General features: G+C 34.3%; 1 protein-coding gene across 1 annotated transcript in view; it reads right to left on the bottom strand.

Moving 5' to 3' along the window:
• Window positions 1-22463, bottom strand: part of LOC128999825 (uncharacterized) — a 176737-nt gene that overhangs the window by 147670 nt on the left and 6604 nt on the right. Inside the window, exons 2-3 of the mRNA XM_054426521.1 lie at window positions 15312-15345; window positions 724-1079 (exon numbers count right to left, since the gene is read on the bottom strand). Coding sequence (XP_054282496.1) covers window positions 724-1079; window positions 15312-15345 — 390 coding nt within the window. The remainder of the gene's footprint in view (window positions 1-723; window positions 1080-15311; window positions 15346-22463) is intronic.

Genomic DNA, 22463 nt, shown 5'->3' with positions numbered 1-22463 from the left:
TTATTATTTCTCAAGCAGATTATTTATCTGCAGAAGAAATTTATTGTGCTCTTATCGTGTCTAATAACATCCAAAGACAGAAACCTTGCCTAAAATGGTACCTATCTTGACAAATTATTTGCAGTGGCCTATATAACGGACCGTGGCCCACTGGGTTGTTAACACGATTATAACACGACATTTCGGCTGTAAAAAAGGCATAGAGTGTAAATACTAAAGTAGCTACTGTCATGACAGAAAGATCATATTCCTTTTAAACTAGATCACATCATCCTTCATAAGATACGTTGTTTAATAATGCATGTAAATGTCAATATTGACGTAACTGCCAATTTTACAGTGTTTTTTGCTTTTTGGAAATGCCGCATGTCATTTGCATTATTTGTTGCCAACAAAGGCACACAACCATATAAACGAGGAGGTCCCTAACAGTCCAAGAATAAAAGCCAACTTCACTTCAAGTATATTCCACTATACCTAACTTTTCGTAGATGAATTAGCGTAAGCATTGAAAGTAACCGTCGATTTCGACGGGTTTCACCTAGTAACTATAATTAGTTTAGTTATTTAACTTAGTAGCTGGGCTAAGAGTATTTTCTGTTAAGCAAATTACATTTCCCATGCAGCTAAATACTTTCAGATACAAACTAAAGCGATCAACAGCTTGCGTCGGAGTGCAAACCAAGTCACATAATCTCTAGCATTAGTAAATTACCCACTTACCTTGGACCACTTGAAGTAAGCAACGTCTGGTCGCTTATCCCCGTTTACAGTTGGTTTCCGATCTTTGCCATTGCAACTGACACAAATATCATACCTACACCATTCATTGAAAGACAAAGAGATTACAATAGACAAATATTCCTTGCTCTTTTGTGTATTGAGGAAGGCGTAAAATTGTGAATCTATATCCAAGCGCCTATTAACAGTAACGATATGGCCTTTCTTAGACGATGCGATCGCAATAGAATCTCTAAACTTGTACAGTATGTAGGGATCATCTTCCAAATTATTTGTAAAGATCTTGAAAGAGCCTTTTTTTTCAATATCCCCAATGGCATCGGATGAAATTGTTTTACCTGAAAATATGCAAAAGATTAGATACTAGCAACAGTGTCCGATGTGGTTAAGTACAACGGTCTCTAGTAAAATAATAGTTATGAAATCCATACACCACTTTACTCACTAATATTAATGGTACAGTTTAAGCACATAACATTAGAATCACACAATTAACATAAGGAACACACTTTAAACACAAATGCAAATTGTTAACAACATTTAATCAAAGAAAAATTAATTAGATTGCAATACTGTATAAAAATAAGCTGTTGAATTATTAACATATGTTTCGTATGATTAGATTATGCATACTGTACTGGTAAACCAATTATTACTATCTATAAAAATAAATGGTTTTTGTTTTCCAAGTAGTGATAGCTCTTATACCCGAACGATTTTCATAATGTTTGCCTTAAAAAGGCATGGACGTACCGCATATTTGCCATCAAGCATCGGCATTCATTTTGAGTTTTGCACAAACTGCCTCCCTGTACATTTCTTATAGGAGTTAAATTTGTTTTTTTTTCGAGTTCAAAGTTTCGCAGGTGGGCGATGGTTTACAGGAGGGCTCCTCTTTCTATCCGCCCGATTTTCATAATTTTGGTCTTAAAAAAAAGCTATGCAAGCACATATTCGTAATCAAGCATCATCATTAATTTATCTAATGTATAACTTGACGAAAGAATTTTTTTCACTTCAATTAACAATGTATTCTAGCAGCTCTAATTACATTATACATTTTGGTCTAAAAACCTTAAGTGAAATACCAGCTCTCATTTGAGCTATTGATTATTAAGATCGGACTACCTAAAGCACACTGCTGAATCACGAATCAACAATAAATTACAATCGTTTTAGTACCTATCTGCAATCAATGATACGTTACTCTATTTTTATTTAAGTTATTTTATGTGTCTTTGTTTTAAAATACTTCAAAGACTTTCACTTGAGATATTGATAGTTTTAATCAGTTTAGTTCAAGATACTGTATCGCTCAATCAGAAAATATAAATTTGATAATATCTTGGATATGGAATTTAGTTTTATAGATATATTTACTTAATTCTAATTACGTTATTCTATTTGTTTTGACCTAACAACCTTCATTGAAATACCAGCTTCCATTTCATTAAAGCACACAGCTAAATCACGACCAACACAAATTGTTCAAAAAATGGAGTTATTTATCATCGATTTATAGTCAAACGATCTTGCTTGCAACCTCAACAGTACTTTCATAATTATTTGCAAATCTTCACAAATTAGGCTATCCAATGACCTATTAATTAATAAAATTGGTTCAGTAGAAGTATAGATTTAATTGTACAAAGCTTAATAACAACATCTTTAATTCAGTATTTTCTCACTACTATATATTTGGAGGTTGCTTAACGTTTTTGCAAATAACTTTAAAACGGTGAGGAAATCGACCAAATTGGAAGGTGATATTCTAAAAGAGAATAAAATTTCCTACAAATTACTACTATGTACTTCTTGAAAATACTCAATAAAGGCAGCCTAAAGTTGATTACAAATATAAAATTGGAAATATAAACTTGGAAAAAAGGAGTTTTAAATGTATTATTTTTTATTTTTATTTTTTTTACCTCAAATATCAAATAAAATCAAACTTTCATAATTATTTGCAAATGTACACAAATTAGGCTTTTCAACGACCCATTAAGTAACAAAATCGGTCCGGTAGAAGTCTAGATTTAGTTGTACAAAGTTTAACAAAAATATATCTAATTCAGTATTTTCTCACCACTATAAATTTGGAGATCACTTAGTTTATTGCCAATATATTTTAAATGGAGGGGATACTGATCAAACTGAATGTGATATTCTGAAAGAGAATAAAATTTACTACAAATAACTACTATGCATTTCTTGAAAATACTTAATAAAGGCAGCCAAAAGCTGGCTACAAATAGAATCTTGAAAACAGAAACTTGAAAAAGCAGTTTTTAATGTATTTTTGTTATTTTTACTTTTTAACCACAAATATTTAATAAAATCACAATTTTATAATTATTTGCAAATCTACATGAGTTAGGCTTTCTAATGGCCTATTAATGAACAAAATCGGTCCAGTAGAAGTCTAGATTTAGTTGTACAAAATTTAACAAAAATATCCCAAACTCAATATTTTCTCATTACTATAAATTCGTAGGTTGCTTAACTTTTTTGCGAATAACTTTTAAATGGTGAGGAAATCGACCATATGGAAGGTGATATTCTAAAAGAGAATAAAATTTCCTACAAATTGATACCATGCACTTCTTGTAAATATAAAAAAAATGGCAGCTAAAAGTCGCACCCAAATAAAAAGTGTGAAAAACACAGTTTTCAATGTATTTCTTATGGAAAACATGTTTTTTTAATTTTCCCTATAAACCATAACAAAAACAAACTTTCATAATTATTTGCAAATCTATACGACCTAAGCTTTCCAACGACTCATTAATTAATAAAATCGGTCCAGTAGAACTCCAGATTTAGCTGTACAAAGATTTTTCTGAATTATACAGGGTTATTCAAAATGAATGACCCAGTTTTAACGCTCTATAACTTTTAAAATATAAAACTTATCGCTATAAAATACACATCAAACGAAAAAGCAACTCAAAGAGTTTACGCCTTCCAAAGACACATCATTTAACAAAATCGATCCAACAGAACTGTAGCTTTAATTGTACAAAGTTAAAAAGTAATCTCCAACTTTTTTACCACTAGAAATTTGGAGGTTACTTGAAGTTTTTCCAAATAACTTTTAAATGGTGAGGAAATCGACCAAAGTGGAAGGTATTAAAAAATACCTTACGAAAGAGAATACAATTTCCTACAATCCACTAATATGCATTTTTTGAAAATACTCAAGAAAGGTACCAAAAATTGCCTCAAAATGAAAAAAATGAAAATCCCCGTCTTCAATGTAGACAATAAACATAGCAAACATTAAATTTCACACTTTTTTATTTTAAGCCAAATTTAGGCTACATTTATTGAGTATTTTCAAGATATGCGTAATAGTAGATTGTAGGAAGTTTTATTCTCTTTCGGAATAATACCTTCCACTTTGGTCGATTTCCTCACCATTTGAAAGTTATTATAAAAACGTCATATTATTCGACTAAATATGTCATAATTTACACCACATTTGAGAAGAGGTAGAATTTGTCATAATCATCAGTAGTAAAAATATTTTATAAAGAAATTCTGTAAATGTATTTTGTAATATCACATTCCAGATCTGTGTCCGGTTGAATTATACATATCAATTTAGTTTTATAATTTTCATTATTATTTTAATTTTATTGTTTCTATAATAAATGCAGTAGACAAATTTGCAGTATCAGCAGGCTTCTTTTAGTCTTCCTGTTTTTCAAAAACATCTTTTAGGCAACAAACAACAGGCGGACTTTTTGATATATTTTCAACTTTTTACAATTGTTTGTAAATTTGTAGGTGCCAAATTTTGACTGAGCATTCTTTCTAACAAAGATAAAAATAAATTATGGTTTCAGAATACAGTGTGTAAATTAAGTATTGAGCAAAATCAGTATTTTTTACCGAAATAAATACTAAGAGGGGTTCACCTTATCATCAAGTATTGAGAAAAACATGTATTTTAGAAATGAACATATTTACAATAAACGGATGGTTAACAGTCTAACTTTTTTCATTATTCATAATTGATTGGGATCGTTGAGACTTTAGTTATTTGTCTGGAGAGTGTTCCTGTTGAAGTTTTCAATAATTGTACAACTCGTACAAGACCATCTTGCTCTGGGGAGGTTGAAATGACAAGTCCCATTCGCCATGAAAGGGGAGGTTGGTTTGGTTCATGCTATAGGACAAGATCTCCAGTTTTGATGTTACGTTGAGGAATTCTCCATTTCCCTTGTTGTTGCAACGTGTAGAGGTATTCTTGTTGCCATCTTTTCCTAAAACCTTTGGTTTAAGGCTTGAACGAACTTCCACCTTGACAATCGGTTTGTTGAGACATATTTCTAGTCAGGTTCGGGAAGAGATAGAGGTGGTCCTCCAATCAGAAAATGACTCGGAGCTAAGCAATCAATTTCGCTGGGGTCAGATGATAGTGGGGTTAATGTGATGAACTCTGCAAGAGTGGATCTATTCACCTATGACTCTCTGAAGATGGTGTTTGACACTACGGAAAGTTCTCTCCCAAAGGCCACCTTAGTGCGGAGCAGCAAGGAGGTAAGAAATGACATTTAATGTTTTTTTTTCATGGAAAACTTACTAAGAGCTTCTTGAGTTTCTTTCTGAATAAAGAATTTCTTTAAAATCTTTTTAAATTCATTAGTGGCACCTACATAATTTGCTGCGTAGTCCGAGTAGATGTCGCTACACAACCCTTGTCGAGAGACAAAACTTGTCAATGCTGCTAGAGCCCCGTACCGTACACACATGGCGATTTGTCACACACTGCGGAAACATTGTCTGCCGACTGTCTCCAGCGATGTCTCCAAGTCGGCCGAACAAATTTCGGTGTTTTTGAAGACAAAATACAGTGTGTAATGGGCAAATTTCATTAGGGGGTTCATTTTCATTATTTTAAGGCCGCGAAGGCTCGAGCGCGCTCGACTGCTCGACAACAATGTCAAACATGTCCATTCCACTGCAAGTCAAGTCTCCTAGATCGTGACTTGGCCGCCGCGACCTCGGGGCGCTGACGTAGTGGTAGTGGGGATTGGCCAAGACCGCCGGAGGCAGTCGACGGCACGAACCACAGCCACCTCTAATACAAGGCCGCGACGTTCGAACCGGCAACGCCGCAATCACACCCCTTCTGGGTCCGTCTTCATACGCGCTAGGTTACAACTATAATGAAAGTTTTGCTGTTTTCACTGCTCTATAGAATGAATGAAAGATATTTAAACGGTATATGATAGTGATTTTTGTACTAAAATATAAACATAATGTTTGGTTGCTTGTATGCCTATTTATCGTATTGTAATAATTGCAATAAATGTGAACATTTCTTGTAAAACTTGCAATTACAAAAGAAAGAGTAAAATCAAACAATATCTTGGATTGTTTATATAAAATTATTTTCAATTTTAAATATTCATATTATTGTTTTAGCCTACATGACGAACCATAAGCTACGACAAAATTTTAAAATTTCTTTTCTCGTTTGAAGGCCTACTGACTGAATAATTTATTTTCTCTGAATAATATTTTAGCAATACGTTGCCATGGTGGAAACGATCTCAGATGCTAGGCCTTCATATGGCTTTCCACATCCATTATAATGTGCAAAATGACGCTAATAATATGCGTCAATTTATTATTATTATTTATATTTATTTATTATGTGCTAATATACAGCCTTAATTGATGCAAAATGAAGTAAGGTTCGCGACTTCGTTTTCTTTTGCTAGTCGAATTTCTCCATAATGTTGACTCTTCTTTATCTTGTTGCCTTCCTTTTGTTTTCTTAATTCAGGAGTCTTTCTCTTTGTCGTTTTTCGTATGTCAAGATACAGAGGTAAATTGGGAATAGTCTAGGTACGGCATTCTCACCTAAAACTGGCTTCTCGCGTCTATATTCGCACCAAGCACCATCTTTATTCTTGTATTTTACCAAAAAACTAAGGTCACCTTCTTGAAAATGTTTCACGCAGACACTAGAATTGTTTGAAATTGTTTGACCGAGGAATAGCGAGAATCCACTGTTGCTTACGCACCGGATGACTTGGAATCTTAAACACTGCGTGTATCCTCCAGTTTTAATCGAGCTTTCGTAATTACTCTTGCACCCAGGCACAACGCATCTATCTGACATGATGTAGTAGCAATTTCAATATCATTACGAATAATTAAGTGTAATGGAAACGCAAATAAGTATCACGGTATGCGACTCCTCCATTCAATGTAATGGTAAGACGACCGCACGCCAAGACACAGATGCGACGTTGCCGCTTTTCGCTCGCCGCGGCCTTGTATTAGGTGGCTGTGCAGAGTGCACTCGTAACAACACCCACCAGCGCGCCTTCCCCCACCACCGCGCCGCCGTGCCAAACGCTTCTGCTGTAAGCTGTTGTCGTCTGCACGGCATATTGTTATGGTTCCAGTTCCAGTTTAGTGTCTCTTGTTTGTTAGTTTGTTGTCTTAGTTTGTTGTTGTAAAAATGTTTATTTGTATATTGTGCGATAAACAGGACACAAGACAATGGGTCCTTAACCGTCACTTACGTGAAGTGCACGAGTATACCGCCGATGAGAGTCAGAAACCGAAAAGAAGACCTAGTCCTCTGATAACCTGCACAATTTGTAAGAATGTGTTTAAACGTAATGATATAGAAACAACTGCCCCAAAGATTGTATCAGCTGGTAAGAACAAAATTTATTATCGTTGTCACAAGTTGTCATAGATATGTTGATCCTAAGAAGCCTAAATCTGGCATAAGACAAAGGGAAACAAGAATACAGGGCTCCTGTAAAATAAATGGTTTCTGTCCTTCCGCAATAAAAGCAACATTTTGTGAAAACGGAAATGTTGAAGTAGGTCAAACAATTGACCTTTAATGAAAGACAAGATATCGCCGCAAAAATAAATAATAAAATTCCTTATGCCACGATACTTGAAGAAGTTCGTTCAACTTTGAAACCAGACATGCTAAAAAGGATACATTTACTGACAAGACAAGATCTGTATAATATTGAAAAGAATTTGGTCTTAATGAGACTGTGCGTCATTCGAACGATGCCATTTGTGCTGAGGCATGGGTACAAGCCCAAAAGGCTGAAAATGACTGGGTTTTTATTCTATAAACCACAAGGTGTTGATGAAACTGCCACGTTCGCCAAAAACGATTTTGTTCTCGCAATAATGACCGACGCACAATAAGAACTTTTTAAAATCACTACTGTTTAAAATCAGAAGTGCATTTTAATTTGAACTATTAATTAACTCAATCAAATAAATTCTTGTATTTTTATTTTTGTAACCATACCTACTAGCATGCTACTAGCCTATACTCGTACCTATACTGACAAGTAGTAGAGTCAGCTCCATTTATCAATCATATGCCCTTCATAGCTATTATGCTATTATCATTGACTATTGCTATTATTTAAATTTCCAGGTATAGGTGTTGAACTACAATGTATGTGGATTTGTGGAAACTAAGCCTAAAGGTTACTGTGAATTAAGTTAAACTATTTTTTTTAACTATTTCAGATTTCTATTAACTCGCCCAAAGCTGTTGAAATCTCTGAAAAGGCTGTCAAAAGAGAAAATCGGAAAGAAACTGTTTAGTATTGATTCTTTGCAGTAAACATTTATCTGATGACACGACGATGAAATTTAAGTTATATAGGACTTGGAGCACTTGTCAACGATTATGTACAGCAGTTCAGAAAAAAAAAAACGCCGCCGTGGACAACTTTTCTATGGATAGCCTGATATTGTTGAGGTTAGGCTGATAAGTTAGGCTTTTACATCTTAAATACATATTAAGTTAGTTACATATTAAGCTTGCATCGCAAAGTTTCATAGACACAGAAATCGGTGCTTATCAGCTAACTTATAACTTATGATAATATTTTGGCCTTAAAACTCAAGCAGACCTATAACCCTATCAGAACTACAATACTACCTACTACTAGGGTTGCTTTCAGAGAGGTGAAAGCCAGTTGAGCGGAGCGAACGTGATTTGATATTTGTATAGTTTTGCTATGGTCAAAGGTCCAAATCCAAATGTTCTTTTCATTTGGTTTTTATGTAGTAATTTGCTAGAATCATTGACTTTATATAACTGACTTTATGCTAGAATACTGTAGATGACCATAATGCAATCATTTTTGAAATTGTTTCACTGTTTAACCAACTATTCCAAAAAATAAAAATGATATGGTGCAACACAAATAAACAACCCGATCACCTATCTATAACCTACACTTTACCTTCCTAATCTAACCTTACTTCAAAACACTTAATGTAGTCACGAATACTCATAAACCCCGACCTACCTTCCCCACATGCCTAAATTAGATCAGTGTTCAATCTGCGTTTTATTAATAAGTGTAATAACTTACTGCACCGTCGATGTAATTCAACATAATATAACCTGTGAGGTATTATCGGATTAAATATCGATTTCGATGCGGTTCGATATATCGCTTATTAAATCCTGATTTCTAACATTGGCTGTTTCTATTCAGCTGGCAACAGTGGCAACAGAAATAGGTTCCCAAGAAAGTAGTCACCGGTCCGTATCCCTCCGTTCCTTGTTTATGCTCCGCGCATTGAGAAATTAGTTCCGTATATTTTCTCAACTTTCAGTGAATTCCGCGCCTTAAAAAATGTTTTAACGGCATTCTCTTGTTTATTAAAGACATAGGAATGGTTTAAAAACGTTTAAAAGAAAAGTCTAGAAAGTTCAGAAATACCTTATGATTCTCTTGTTTACATTTTTATTGTAAACAAAAAAAACTGTCATGGCTACTTTAGCCCCATAAGCCTAATGTTAAATATTGGAAATTTTAAGTTCGTTTTAAATTGCATAAGCATTATCTAATTGAAATTTGTATGTTTAAAAACCATCTCACTATTAGTCTAAGTAATTTTGTTAAGTTTGGCTGAAATGAGTTCAGCCGTTATTGAGTGATGTTTCTCTATTTGTTGCATTGAAGTTGATCCCAAAGAGCTTCGCTCGCTTCACTCGCTCCGCTCAATAATATTCAGAAATAATTAGGCTGATGTCCTATTAAAGAATACAATTTAGCCTACAGTGTCAACATTTCAGGTGCTAAGTGTCTTTATCGTTATTCATAGAATGTTTTAAAGTCCTCAGATTATCCTAAAATATTCCTTCCGGATCGATATCTGCCATATGAATCTGGTGACAACCTTACCTAACATAGGCCTAACTGCCACAGTGAGAGTAATAGTGACACTAACTTATTACTCTCACTGTGGCACTTAATAGTGGCTGTAATTTTAATGAAATCTCTGTAAAGAAAACAATAAATTGTATTAGCTAATTTTGGTTGCACTTCAATATGAGGCCTGTGGCACAGAAATATGGAAGTATTTAGTGTAAAGTAATTTTGTTATCTAACGGTACTTTGAAACCTAACTATACCTGATTTAGTATTCTATTATTTTTACTTTTATTACTTCTACCTGGTGTCAGCGCAAGTGTAGCCTTGATTTTTAAATTTTTACAGCTCATTTCAGTAGAAGCGAATTATTATCTCACACTCACAGTTTTGTCTAGTTTGGTTTAATCTTGATTGGTTTTTTGATTGAAACAGTTAAAAAATCTGAATCAGTAAAGGACCACCTCTCACTTTTTTTTATCGAGTAATGTTATAAAAAAAATAAGGCCTTTTTTTGTTTCAGACTCCAATTGAACCCATGGAGATTAAGACGCCAAGACAAAGCACAGGGAAAATCAAACGGACATCAGCCAAATCCACCACAGCAAACACACTCAAATTGATAGTTCAGTTTGTCCAACGAAAAAAAACTCCAAATGTAATGACCTAAGAAGATTCACTTTGTTTTTGTGAAATGTTTAAATACACTGTATTTGACTAATTAATTTGTTTTATTTACTAAACCTCAACTTCTTCATCAATAAAATTTCTATTGTGCCTATTGGGGTTTCTAAATTAGTTAAGTTACTCTTGCAAAATATATTTTGTTTTATTTCACACTCATTGTTTTTTAATATTATCATTCTTGCAATTCGGAACTTTAAGTTATTCAAAATCCTTAACTGTCCTTCAGCATTGGAATTGTGCAATGTAAATGTTTCACAATAATTATAATTGCCTAATGAAGATCTCAACTTATAGTGAAGACAGTCAAACGGTAACAGTGGTAAAAAAATAACATTTTTTAGCACTCTAACATGGATTTTTACATAGCCTAACTTGAAAGAATCAGAAGAAGTTTCAGAGGTTTACTGTTTTCATGCGTCTTGTTAATATCCTAAACTTAATATAATATTAGCTATTTTGAAATTTATTTAATTACCCTTAAAAAGGATGATTATAATCTAGTAAGGAATAACTTCTGGTATTGTGTCTTTAAAAGTCTGATATAACAAATTCAAGAATTTTGTAAATGTAGCCTATTTGTGAGTGAATCAGAATCATAGCCTATAGTAATAGGCCTTAAAATACATTCATGGTCATGCCTTAATAAAATAATATATTACTTTTATTTGCTTTTACATACAGTTCTGCAATGCTAACAGATTGTTATAATCAAAATTGTTTTAACTGTATTAAAAAAAAAAACTACATATCCTGTTACTTTTAGGTCATTAATGATTAGTTAGAAACGTTAAAGTATGATTTTTAGCCAGGATATATACTCTCTAGTTATAAAACAAAGGAATGCTTGCCATACTAGAATCTTGATTATAAATATGTTTAGAATTTTTGGCCCCAAGAACTGAATATGCAATGAAAACCTACTCACGTTCAGATGTTCAAATGCAATTTATCATGTAGATATATTACATGTATCTCTGAATTGTTGGCTATGTCAGGTAATTGTAAATAAAGACTAATATTAACAGAAATGTTATCACAACAAAACGCATTTATTTAACTTTTTTCAAGTAAGAACTCGAAGGTTGAACATGAGCTATCAGCCCATTTATTAACATGCAATTTTAAATTTCGCGCCAACTCCGGCCTCACGCAAACATGGCGGGCGTTTGACACGGCGGTGCGGTGGTGGGGGAAGGCGATGGTGGGTGGTGTTACGAGAGATACGGGTTCGTGTCGACGGCGAGCGCTTGTTCGCCAAACACCCTCCCTAAAGAGCGTACAGCGGACCTGCGAGCATAGGTCGTGGATTCGACCCGCAACGTGCGAGACAAAATAAAAGCGACAATAATATCAATCGAGTTGAGTAGCGACAGACGTAAGTGCTGCATTATACCCTTACATTATTAGTCTTATTTTCCCGTTCACTTTGGCGAGTAAAAGTAAATTTTCGTTCCGATAATCTTAGTTGTAAGAAATTAGCGTATTGTATTTCTCAGGCCGGCACTGCGAGTGCAGTGCCGCAGTAGCCTACACTTTTTAGTTTGTTTATCTAAAGTGGTTTTATTTTATTTTATCTAAAAGTATTTTATTTAGTTATATTTCGAAGCCAAGAAGTTCATTGGCATATTAGCGCTGACTCATTACATTTCGTTATTGGGTGAGGTGAATAAAAGGTAGTACTTGGTAGTACGTACTTCTTTTTGAAGTATTTACTCGGTTTTCGGTGAATAAACATGCTAGTTGATACTAGCCCCTAGTACAAACTATATCTTGCAGGTGAATAAAATGTTAGTTCGTACTACCCCTAGTACATACTTCGTCATTTAGGGAAAGTAGTATCTACTAGGCCTTTTCGGTGAATAAAAACTGGCTCGCATAGTAGTTACTTCATTTTTATGTAGTACGCTCATGGCATGCTTCCGTTTGGTCGTTTGCGAAGATGTCGATGTTTATACAAGTCCATAAAAGGAAAACGTACCTTGAAATAAGCAATATTGTAAACTGTAAGCAGTTACTGTGATTTGAGAATGACATTGTTGATTTGTTTACAAACAATTTTTTTCCTTCTCATTTCCTCCTATCAGATCTAAATTCCTGTATGCTTAGTCGGTTTATTTTCCTTAACATTCCTCTCCGTTTTTCTTCATTACATTTTTCATGCTATCTGTTAAAATCCTTACCAAGAGTTTTTTTTTTTTTTTGTATCATCTAACATTTTCTACATCGCCCTGTTTTCCCCTTTTTACGCCCGAAATTTTAGATTTCTCAAAGTAATAGAAATGTTTTTGTCGCAGCTCACTAATCACTACTGCCTTATCACCCCTTGCAATAACTGGTCAAATCGTCATCAAGCGCAGTTAACCAAATACTAGGCCTATTTGATCAACATGACTGAGAAAACTGCAGGCGCAGACAGAAATGGCAAACAGATGATCACCGCGTGCCAGTTGTGACTTGATTATGAGTACGTACTAGGGGGTAGTACGTACTAGGAGGGTAGTACATACTACATCATTTAGGGAACCCCTAGTACTTACTACCTAGTTCTAGCTAATTCTTATTCACATAGATTTGAGCAAGTGCTAGAACTACGTAGTACGAACTACGTAGTATGTACTAGTTTTTTTTATCACTTCACCCATTTTATTATTACGTGTGACGACATTTTATTTCACTACGAGAGTATTATTTTTAGTTTTTATTTGAGAAGCGATACCTTTTGTTAGGCCTAGAAGCTGGTCACGTATTTTAGTTCACATAGAAGCATCGTATTTAGTGCCGATATATTCCTAGTCAGTGCGTCGTTGTGCTGGCATACAACCATAGTATAGTATACCATAGTATAGTATGGCATACACCATAGAGTGCGTGTAGGACGACGAAGGTACCATCCACGGAGATCGAGAAGTGGTTAGCGAGCGACGGGGCTGTCAGCTAGAACCCTCTCGAGTTGTCTAGAATACTCTCGAGCTGTCCGAGCAGATCGGAGGTAAGTTTAGGCTAGGTTGACCCTACCCGAAATAAACACCTCACAAGTGTTTTCTGTTTCCCGTTTGAATGGTAAACACGGAGACAAGAGACAAAACTTTTGTCTCAAGTCTGCATGTGTGGACGTGTCTGGAGACAGGAGACTGGTAACAAGCCGAAGGTGTTCAACATTCAGCCCATTTAGTTAGACTGTAAAGTGGTAATATTACAAATTTTGGGCGGTATTAAAATAGATGGATTGAGTTTCTTGAAAGTTTTGGAATTAGTTTTCAATGATTTATATTATTACTAGTTGTAACCCGCGGGCTTTGCCCCGTTTAACTTCTTAAATTTCAAGATTATCTCGTTCGCATGGCTCAATCACGTCCTGGTTGAAGTTTGTTCGCTACGCTCACTCACCTTTAGGTTGGAGACCAACAAAATCAAAATCTTTAGAAGTTAACCTCGTTTTAAAGTTCCTAAATCCTCCACCTAATCTGAAGGTGTGATAGAATATTGTGACCATAGTACGAACCTTTCTCGAGAAAATGTTGGGTCCATCATCGTCTTTTCCTAAATTCATTAGGTCCATGGTTCAGAAAAATGAAGCCCGCACAGGATATAATTACGCCCTCCTCGGTCACCATACCAACAAACATGGAAACACTGGCTGGCTAGTGTGGACGCAAAACACACCGGAAACTTGTATCCGAAACTGTGTTGACAGGCAATTGGTCGACTGTCTGTCAACTGTCTTTCAACTGTCTGCCGACCGTCTGTCCGCGCACAGTCGGCAGACAGTCGACTGACCATGTGTGGACTAGGCTTAGGGTAAGCTTCAGAACTGAGATCCGTAACAACTTCTAAATGGGCCTTGACAGAAAACGAATAAAGATACAAACGTAAACTTTGATTGGACTGGACTTCCATAATTTGCAAGGTTTAACTGAGAAATTACCTAAAAAGTCCATCCCGCAGTTGTTGAACACTCTTGAGGGTAGGAGAGGAAGATCGTTGTGGAGGAAGATCTCCCATTTTCTGAGTGGTGGTCTTAGGATTGCATTTGAAGCATCGGATGCACTTGTATATACTCTTCTTCGAATAACACTTTGAGAAGATAGGATCCAAATATTCTTAGATATAACGGCTTGTAAAAACTGAGGTCCAGCGTGCAAGTGTTTCAAATGGTAATGATCAACGATGATATTGGTGACATAGTTAGTTTTGGGCAAGACAATAGGATGCTTTGCAGCGTAGGATCGTTGAGAGTGCTTAAGGTGGCCTCCAACATTAATCAATCCATTTTTGTCTAAGAAGGGGGAGAGAGACCCAAGACGGGAAGAACAAGGTTTTCCAGAAAAAGAAAGAAAGAAATACTATAACAAATTATAACGATACTGAAAATTACAGACAGGGTCACTCAATAGAGGTTGCTATTAAAATAAAATACTGTAAGTCACCCACTATCCTGTTAGGTGGGTTAAAAAATATTTTTGATGTAAAAAGTTGCGAATTCTTTGTCAACTATCAATGCTACGAACAGAATATTTCTATCTATTTTGGTTTAAGAAATAATACAGATTTGTTTCAATACTTAATTTACAAACTGTATATTGCATTCGGACATACACATTTAAAAAATTATGATCGGGGTACCAGGTCAAAATTTGTAAGTTTTTAGTGTTAATATATTGACAAGAGGAAACGGATTTATTAATTTATATTATCTAATAAACTCACCAGAAAGATGTTTGTTGCAATTTCTGTCAGCCCCCTAAAACAACATACAATATTTAACTCTTAAGATTAGCTTGTAACTTGAGTTTTAGCTTAAATAGAATAATTTACTCTAGCTATTAAAATGATCAGAACTGCATTGCACACCCACAACTAATGATGCAAAAGCTTGTACTCTTATTGAGTAAGATTTAAAAAAAAGTTATGCATCAGAATCTAAAAAAAATGATGGTAATGAATTTACTAATCTATTCTATTCTATATATAATTCAGTTTTGAAAATCTTTGTACAACTAAATCTAGAGTTGTAGGCCTACTGGACCGATTTTATTAATTAATGGGTGGTTGGAAAGCTTAATTCGTGTAGATTTGCAAATAATTATGAAAGTTTGTCTTTGTTATGATTTATGGTGAAAAATTTCAAAAAAACATGTTTTCCATAAGAAATACATTGAAAACGGTGTTTTTCACACTTTTTATTAACTGTGTACTTAACTCATCTGTTAAGTAGGTTAAAATCGTCTTGTAAGTTTTCACTGCAGTTTTAAAGTTTTATGTCCTGAGAATATAAGGATGTCATCAGTATATGCCGATATATCACAATTGGTTATCCTATTTAGTAGATCATTTAGGTAAATAATTAAAAGTACGAGTATCAGTCCAATTTGGCTCCCTTGAGGCACAATACATTTTATCTCCTTTTCATCGCTAAATTCATTCTTAACTTTCACTACAAATTTTCTGTTTGTAAGTTATCTATTAAGTAATTTCAAGTAGGAGCCCCTCACACCTAGTTTTTGGAGAGCTAAGACTATAAGATATCGAAGGCCTTAGCAAAATCAATAAATAAGCCTAATTTATGGCAGGGTATTTTTAAAAACACTATTTACAGTATTTGAACATTCTTTTAAAGCGTGCTCTGTACTGCAATTCTTTCTAAAGCCAAATTGTTTGCTACTCAAAAAGTTATTGTTTTCTATGTACTGTAAAGGTAGTTTAATAAATATTTCTCAATTATCTTTTTCGAAGGATGGAAAAATTGCTATTTTACTGTAGTTTGGAATTCATTCTTGTTTTTAATCTTATAAATAGGTCTAATTACTGATGTATTTAAACAATCTAGAAAGGTTTCTTGTGAAATTGAGAGTTTAATTAGTTTTGATAGTGGTTCTGATATGTTTTCAACTACTAACTTGATGTCATTCATTCGGATACCCTCAATATCTGGTGATGTTTTTTTTTTTTATACATATATAACATACAACATAATACAATAACATAGTAATGTTATTTTTTTTTAGAGTTGCTTTCGAGTGTAACATTTATTGATGTCGGTGATCCCATCTTTTGAGTTGTTTTTATATGTGTTTTTTCGTAATAGAACATCCCAAACAGGTCTTTGACCTAGGGATGAATTGTTTCATAGTTATAAATAAGTGTGTGAGTTAGTTAATCTAAGTTATTCTTAAGTACTCTGTGTAAAAGCTTGTAAAAAAATATGAAACAATAAAGATTTTCTGATTTCTGATTTCTGATGTTTCAGAAGCCGTACTTTTAATTCTGGCGTTGATTTTTTCTTTTGTAGCAGGTGGTATATATTGGCTTTTTGGGGATTCCCCGTCATATTCTGGCTGTGGTATTAAGGGTCTACTTGCATTACAATATTGTGTTTAATGTTATCCATTCCATTAATAAAATAACAAGCTAAGCCACTCACAATATCTTTTTGGTTTAATATCTTTCCATGGCATTTTTTACCGTATCATCGATACAGTTTTTTTTACTTTCTCCCCCTATACCATAGTATATGGAGAAAGTATTGTTTTCGTCAAAATTTTCGAGTTTGAGTTTTGAGTGGATATATTCGTTTTGGGTCCCCCTGGACCCAAAAAAGTGGTTTTCGAAGTGATGTCTGTGTGTGTGTGTGTGTGTGTGTCTGTGTGTCTGGATGTGTACAGAGCTAGAGCCTACACCTGTGGTCCGATTTCGATGAAATTTTGTATGTAGGTTCTAATCCATGGTATCTCCAGGCGTTTTTTTCATTTTTTTGAAATTTTGATTTTTAATGGGGATTTTCCCATAAAAACCCATAAAAAACCGGAAAAATCGGATTTTTTCAAAAATGGCCCGAACGATTTTGATAAAAATTTAGTATGTTGTAGCCCTTTAAATTCTGAACAAAATGGTACAAATCCCATTTCTGTAAAAATTACGGTTCAAAAGTTATGGTAAATTATGTTATTTTCCCATAAAACCCCATAAAATAACGAAAAATAGGATTTTAGACAAAAATCCGGTTTTGATTTAACATTGTATGTTATGGTCCTTACAATTGTGATAGTTTTTTTCATTTTTTAGAAATTTTTATTTTTAATGGGGATTTTCCCATAAAACCCCATAAAATAACGGAAAAATAGGATTTTCCCAAAAATGGCCTGAACAGTTTTGATAAAAATTTAGTATGTTATAGTCCTTTATATTCTGGAGAAAATTGTACAAATCCCATTTCTGTAAAAATTACAGTTCAAAAGTTATTGTAAATTATGTTATTTTCCCATAAAATAACGGAAAATCAGATTTTTCCAAAATTGGCTCGAACGAATTTGATAAAAATGTAATATGTTATAGTCCTTTAAATACTGAAGAAAATTGTACAAATCCCATTTCCGTATATTTACTCTCACCGCTTACACATGATAAAGGTTGTTGACAAGCTTATGGGAGAAAGTATGTGTCAGAATGCTGATACCGTTTATTTTCTTTCTGCTTAACAGACTGCTTATATTTTCCCATATATTCCTTGTACTTTTACTGTTTTCTACAAATAACGTTTTGTAGTAGTTATTTTTTGTGTTTTTAATTTGGTTACCAAACTTCCATAGCCTAAAAATTATGTCTCTTTCCTTTATCCGGTCTAAAGTCCTATTATCCATCCATTCCTTACGCTTGTTTTCTCTGTGAGTGCTTCACTGCCCAGTGTGCCACCTGAGGTGGTAAATGTAGTGGTTCTGTCTTGATATTTTTTTATACTTTAAGACTAACTCTTCAAAACCTTTACATCGTCATAATTTTTAACATCCCAGTTTTCCTGTTTTAGTTTGCTTTCTAAAAGTGTCTAATTTAATCTGGGGTTTCTACCTGTGTGTCTCTTTTTCCTCCTCCTGTCAAATCTATCTTTGCTACAATTGGGTAAGGACCTGAAATAATTTGTTTTTATTGAGTCTGTATGTATTTTTTCTAAGGGGTTTCTGAATCTGTAATAAATATGGTCTATGCATTGTATATTTAGCCTTATATCCTCTCTATTATTGTCTCAGATACCTCAATCTAGACCCCATGACATCAGCATAGTCTCATATTCTTAAACGTACACATTGGTTTTATTATTTAAATTTATATTTAGATCCCCAAATAGTATACAGTTTTAGCGAATTTCCCATGTAGGGAATAAGCTATTACCGTAGTACTCATGGTAAGACCTGGACCCGGGATTTACTTTTTCCTTTTAAGTCCCTAATGGACAAAAACAACATCCGTTCAAATTCATATGTATACATATATATGTGCGGGTGTCCGTTAGCACGATAACTCTAACAAAAATGAACTGATTTAGATGAAATTTGGTATAAACGTGTAAACCTAAATTTATTTGAACGAGTTTGAGAACAAGCTTGAACGGACTATGGGAACGGGTGTTTATGGGGTGTTTTATGTTTTTTTATTATGTGTGTATTATCAAAAAACATAAAATTTAGCAATTTCTTTCCAAACCATTTTATAGAGCTTAAAAAACAAATAATTTAGTATATTGAATCGTTATTACACGCCTAATGGTTGCGGAGAAAAAAAAATATTTTAAAATTCTCATGTTATTCTTATGGAGAATAAGTATAACAATTTTGTAAACTGTTGTAGTTTGCTAGTTTATGGACATATTTTGATCACATTTGGAAAATGCATAATTTTCTTATAGCCCAGGCAAATTAGACATATGCTCCCCAAAAAATCGTCTAAAGCTGGAAAGTGTTTTAATACCTTTTAGGGGTCCCAAATAAGACTCCTGTGAGTTTGCGACGGGTTCTGACGTCTGCTTAAGTTTTGGGAGTTGAAAAACTATGAAAATTTTGCACTTTTTTCAGATTTTTGCTTATAACTCCTAAATAACGAATCCTAAGGAAAATGTTGTTCAAAGGTGTCTTTTAGTGCATCAAATTCCGCGTCGATTGATGTTAAATATGTCAAAATCAGCCGAGCCGTTTAGCCGCTGTGGCTTTTCAAAGTTGGGATATTTGCATCAACATGGCTAAAAGGTTAATTATTTGACCAGTTTTCGGCTTACAAATCCTAAACAACGCATGCTATACAAGAATGCACTTGTAGTTAGTTTGGAAAACACAAAATTCTGCGTATAATGTTTTTTTTATTAATCAATAATGGCAATTGATTGTTACCTACTTTGTATGGTCGCCATTTCATTGAAAAAAGTATTAAAGTTAAAGTTGGGAAATTTTACTAAAATTGGTAACATCATAGATAGTGTCCTTAAATGGATTATGAATTATTAGATAGTGGTTTATTCCATGATGGTCATCCAGAGGTTTATTTAATAAGGTGTGATGAGAGTAAGACCTCCTATGTAATTTTAAGTCTAATATTGTTGTCTGAGGTTCCGAAAATTCTAGGATTCATCCCAACCACCCATTATATACTATCTATCCCTGTATTCGTCTTTCAGTTTTTGGCTTACATCTTCTAACGCATGCTATAGAAAAAATGTTCCTGTAGTTAGTTTGAAGAGCATACACGTCTGCGTAGAATGTTTTCAAATTTATTAAGATCGGCTTCACCATTTAACCGCTATTGATTGTTAACACTAGATCAGATGCTTATCAAGTTTCCGAAGTTTAAAATCTTACCATTGAAATCTGGCAAACAACCAGCCTAATTACCAAAAACATAGGGGATATGGCAGTCAATCTATCCACTAGTGTGACGTCATGGATCGTGCAGCATGGCCTATGAACAAGTAAGTGTTCATGAGAGCAACATCTTACTGTGGAGAGCTTTTCCGAGATAGGGGAATCAATAATGGGGATCTAGCCCGATGGTTCGCTGGCAGGCCCATCGCAGTGAGTGCTACCCATCAAATTAAGGGATATTGTGGGATCACCTCTTCAACATATTATTAGCAAGTTGACAATATAAACTCCACGGATACGGTGGGATCAAGAAGAAATTCATCAAATGGTTCCAGTGTCACGACCCATTTACTGAAAATAGTTCGCTCATGTCAATCAGCTCAGCAGTTATCCCATATGATAACATCAACGCGAAATATGTATAAAGCATAATGAAAAGGCACAGCTTGCAAGAAAATCGTAAATAGGCAAGCCTATAATGACCATAAACTGTGCAGAATAAAATAAAGATGTGACCTTAATTGCGAGCTGTGATGGCAACAGCAAAGATTAAAGAAAAATCTGCCCCCCTCAGTCAGCACATGATATATTCCACATTAAATCCAATCGTGAACTTGAATCATGCTTTGGATTAAAAATAGGGCCGTACCCACTAGCACAGTTTGATGACGAAAGCGTGATGTAGAAGAGTCGAAAATCTAATTATTCATGTAGCCTTAAACTACTCATGCTGTTTACTCCAATCAATGTGGAACTCACTGTGTTCTGACGGGTTACAACGCTTGGCGAAGTTGCAGAAGCAGGTTGGCACTAAACATGGTTGAGAGCAGAAAATATCCAAATCAAGTGAGGGTTGGTCTCTTCTAGAAGACACTTTTAACTAATTTTGACTTTGATTCTAACAAAAGGGGCTGCTCATCCACCAATCCTTTAGAGCTCATTTAAAAGTCTACTTAATTCAGAGAGATAGGTATCGAAAATTAACGCCAATGGGTTAACTCCCATCACTACGGTTAATCCACCGGTTCGACAAGAACTTCTCAACTCCATCTACCTATCTCGACTATCGTGTACATGTTAAAAGAGGTTTACATTATCTTGCTCCTTTTGAAATGCTCTACTGTCTGAAAGACTTGCGAGGGACACGATTATCTCAATTCGATATCTAACGAAAAAGATGGTACCAAATGTCACCATTTGTGGCAAGACCAATAAGAGCAAAGAATGAATCCTTATCCTTAAGATTCGAATGACGAGAAGTAGAAAAGTTATATGATAAAATTTACGAAAACTCTCAATCGTTTTTTTTTAATAGGCTAAATACAGAATAAAACTATGTACATCCGTCCCATTATCATCTTTCGTTTATTAAGCTAAAAAATAACATTTTTGCTATATTTAATAACATTTTTCTCGTTGTAATATCTTATTTTATATTAGAATCGCTTAACACCATTTTGGAGTGTCCAGAGATGGGATCGTGTAAATGGGAGCTTAGGACGAATCCTAGAATTTTTGTAACCCCAGATAACAATATTAGATTTAAAATTACATAGGGGATCTTGCTACCCTTCCCTTCAAACATTCTTGGACAAACCTCTGGGTGATAACCATGGAATAAACCACTATCTAGTAATTCATAATGATAATTCTACGCCGAATTTGGTGTTTTCCAAACTAACTAAAGGTGCATTTTTTGTATAGCATGCGTTGTTTAGGAGTTGTAAGCCGAAAACTGGTCAAATAATCAACTTTGTGGCCATGTTGATGAAAATATCCCAACTTTGAAAAGCTACAGCGGTTAAACGGCTCGGCCGATTTTGACGTATTCAACATCAATCGACGCGTAATGTAATGCACTAAAAGACACCTTTGAACAACATTTTCCTTAGGATTCGTTGTTTAGGAGTTATAAGCGAAAATATGAAAAAGGTGCAAAATTTTCATAGTTTTTCGACTCCCAAAACTTAAGAAGACGTCAGAATCCGTCGCAAACTCACAGAAGTCTTATTTGGGACCCCCAAAAGGTATTAAAACACTTTCCAGCTTTAGACGATTTTTTGGGGAGCACACCCTATAGTTAGTATTTGATCTAATTTGCCTGGACTATTACTAAACTATTAACATAATAATTTATTTTTGTAAAAAAAATACAACCAACTTCAAATGCTCTAATAAGAATGAAATAATTTCAATAAAGTAAACTTTTGTATTAGTCAAGCTCACGTATTTTAAG

Source organism: Macrosteles quadrilineatus, unplaced genomic scaffold (genome assembly GCF_028750875.1).
Source record: "Macrosteles quadrilineatus isolate MER2022 unplaced genomic scaffold, UCM_ALF_1.0 Scaffold_8__2_contigs__length_117827958, whole genome shotgun sequence".
NCBI classification, from domain to species: Eukaryota; Metazoa; Arthropoda; class Insecta; order Hemiptera; family Cicadellidae; genus Macrosteles; species Macrosteles quadrilineatus.
The sequence above is the reverse complement of the archived record's forward strand: the minus strand, read 5'-3'. Positions and strand labels throughout refer to the sequence as shown.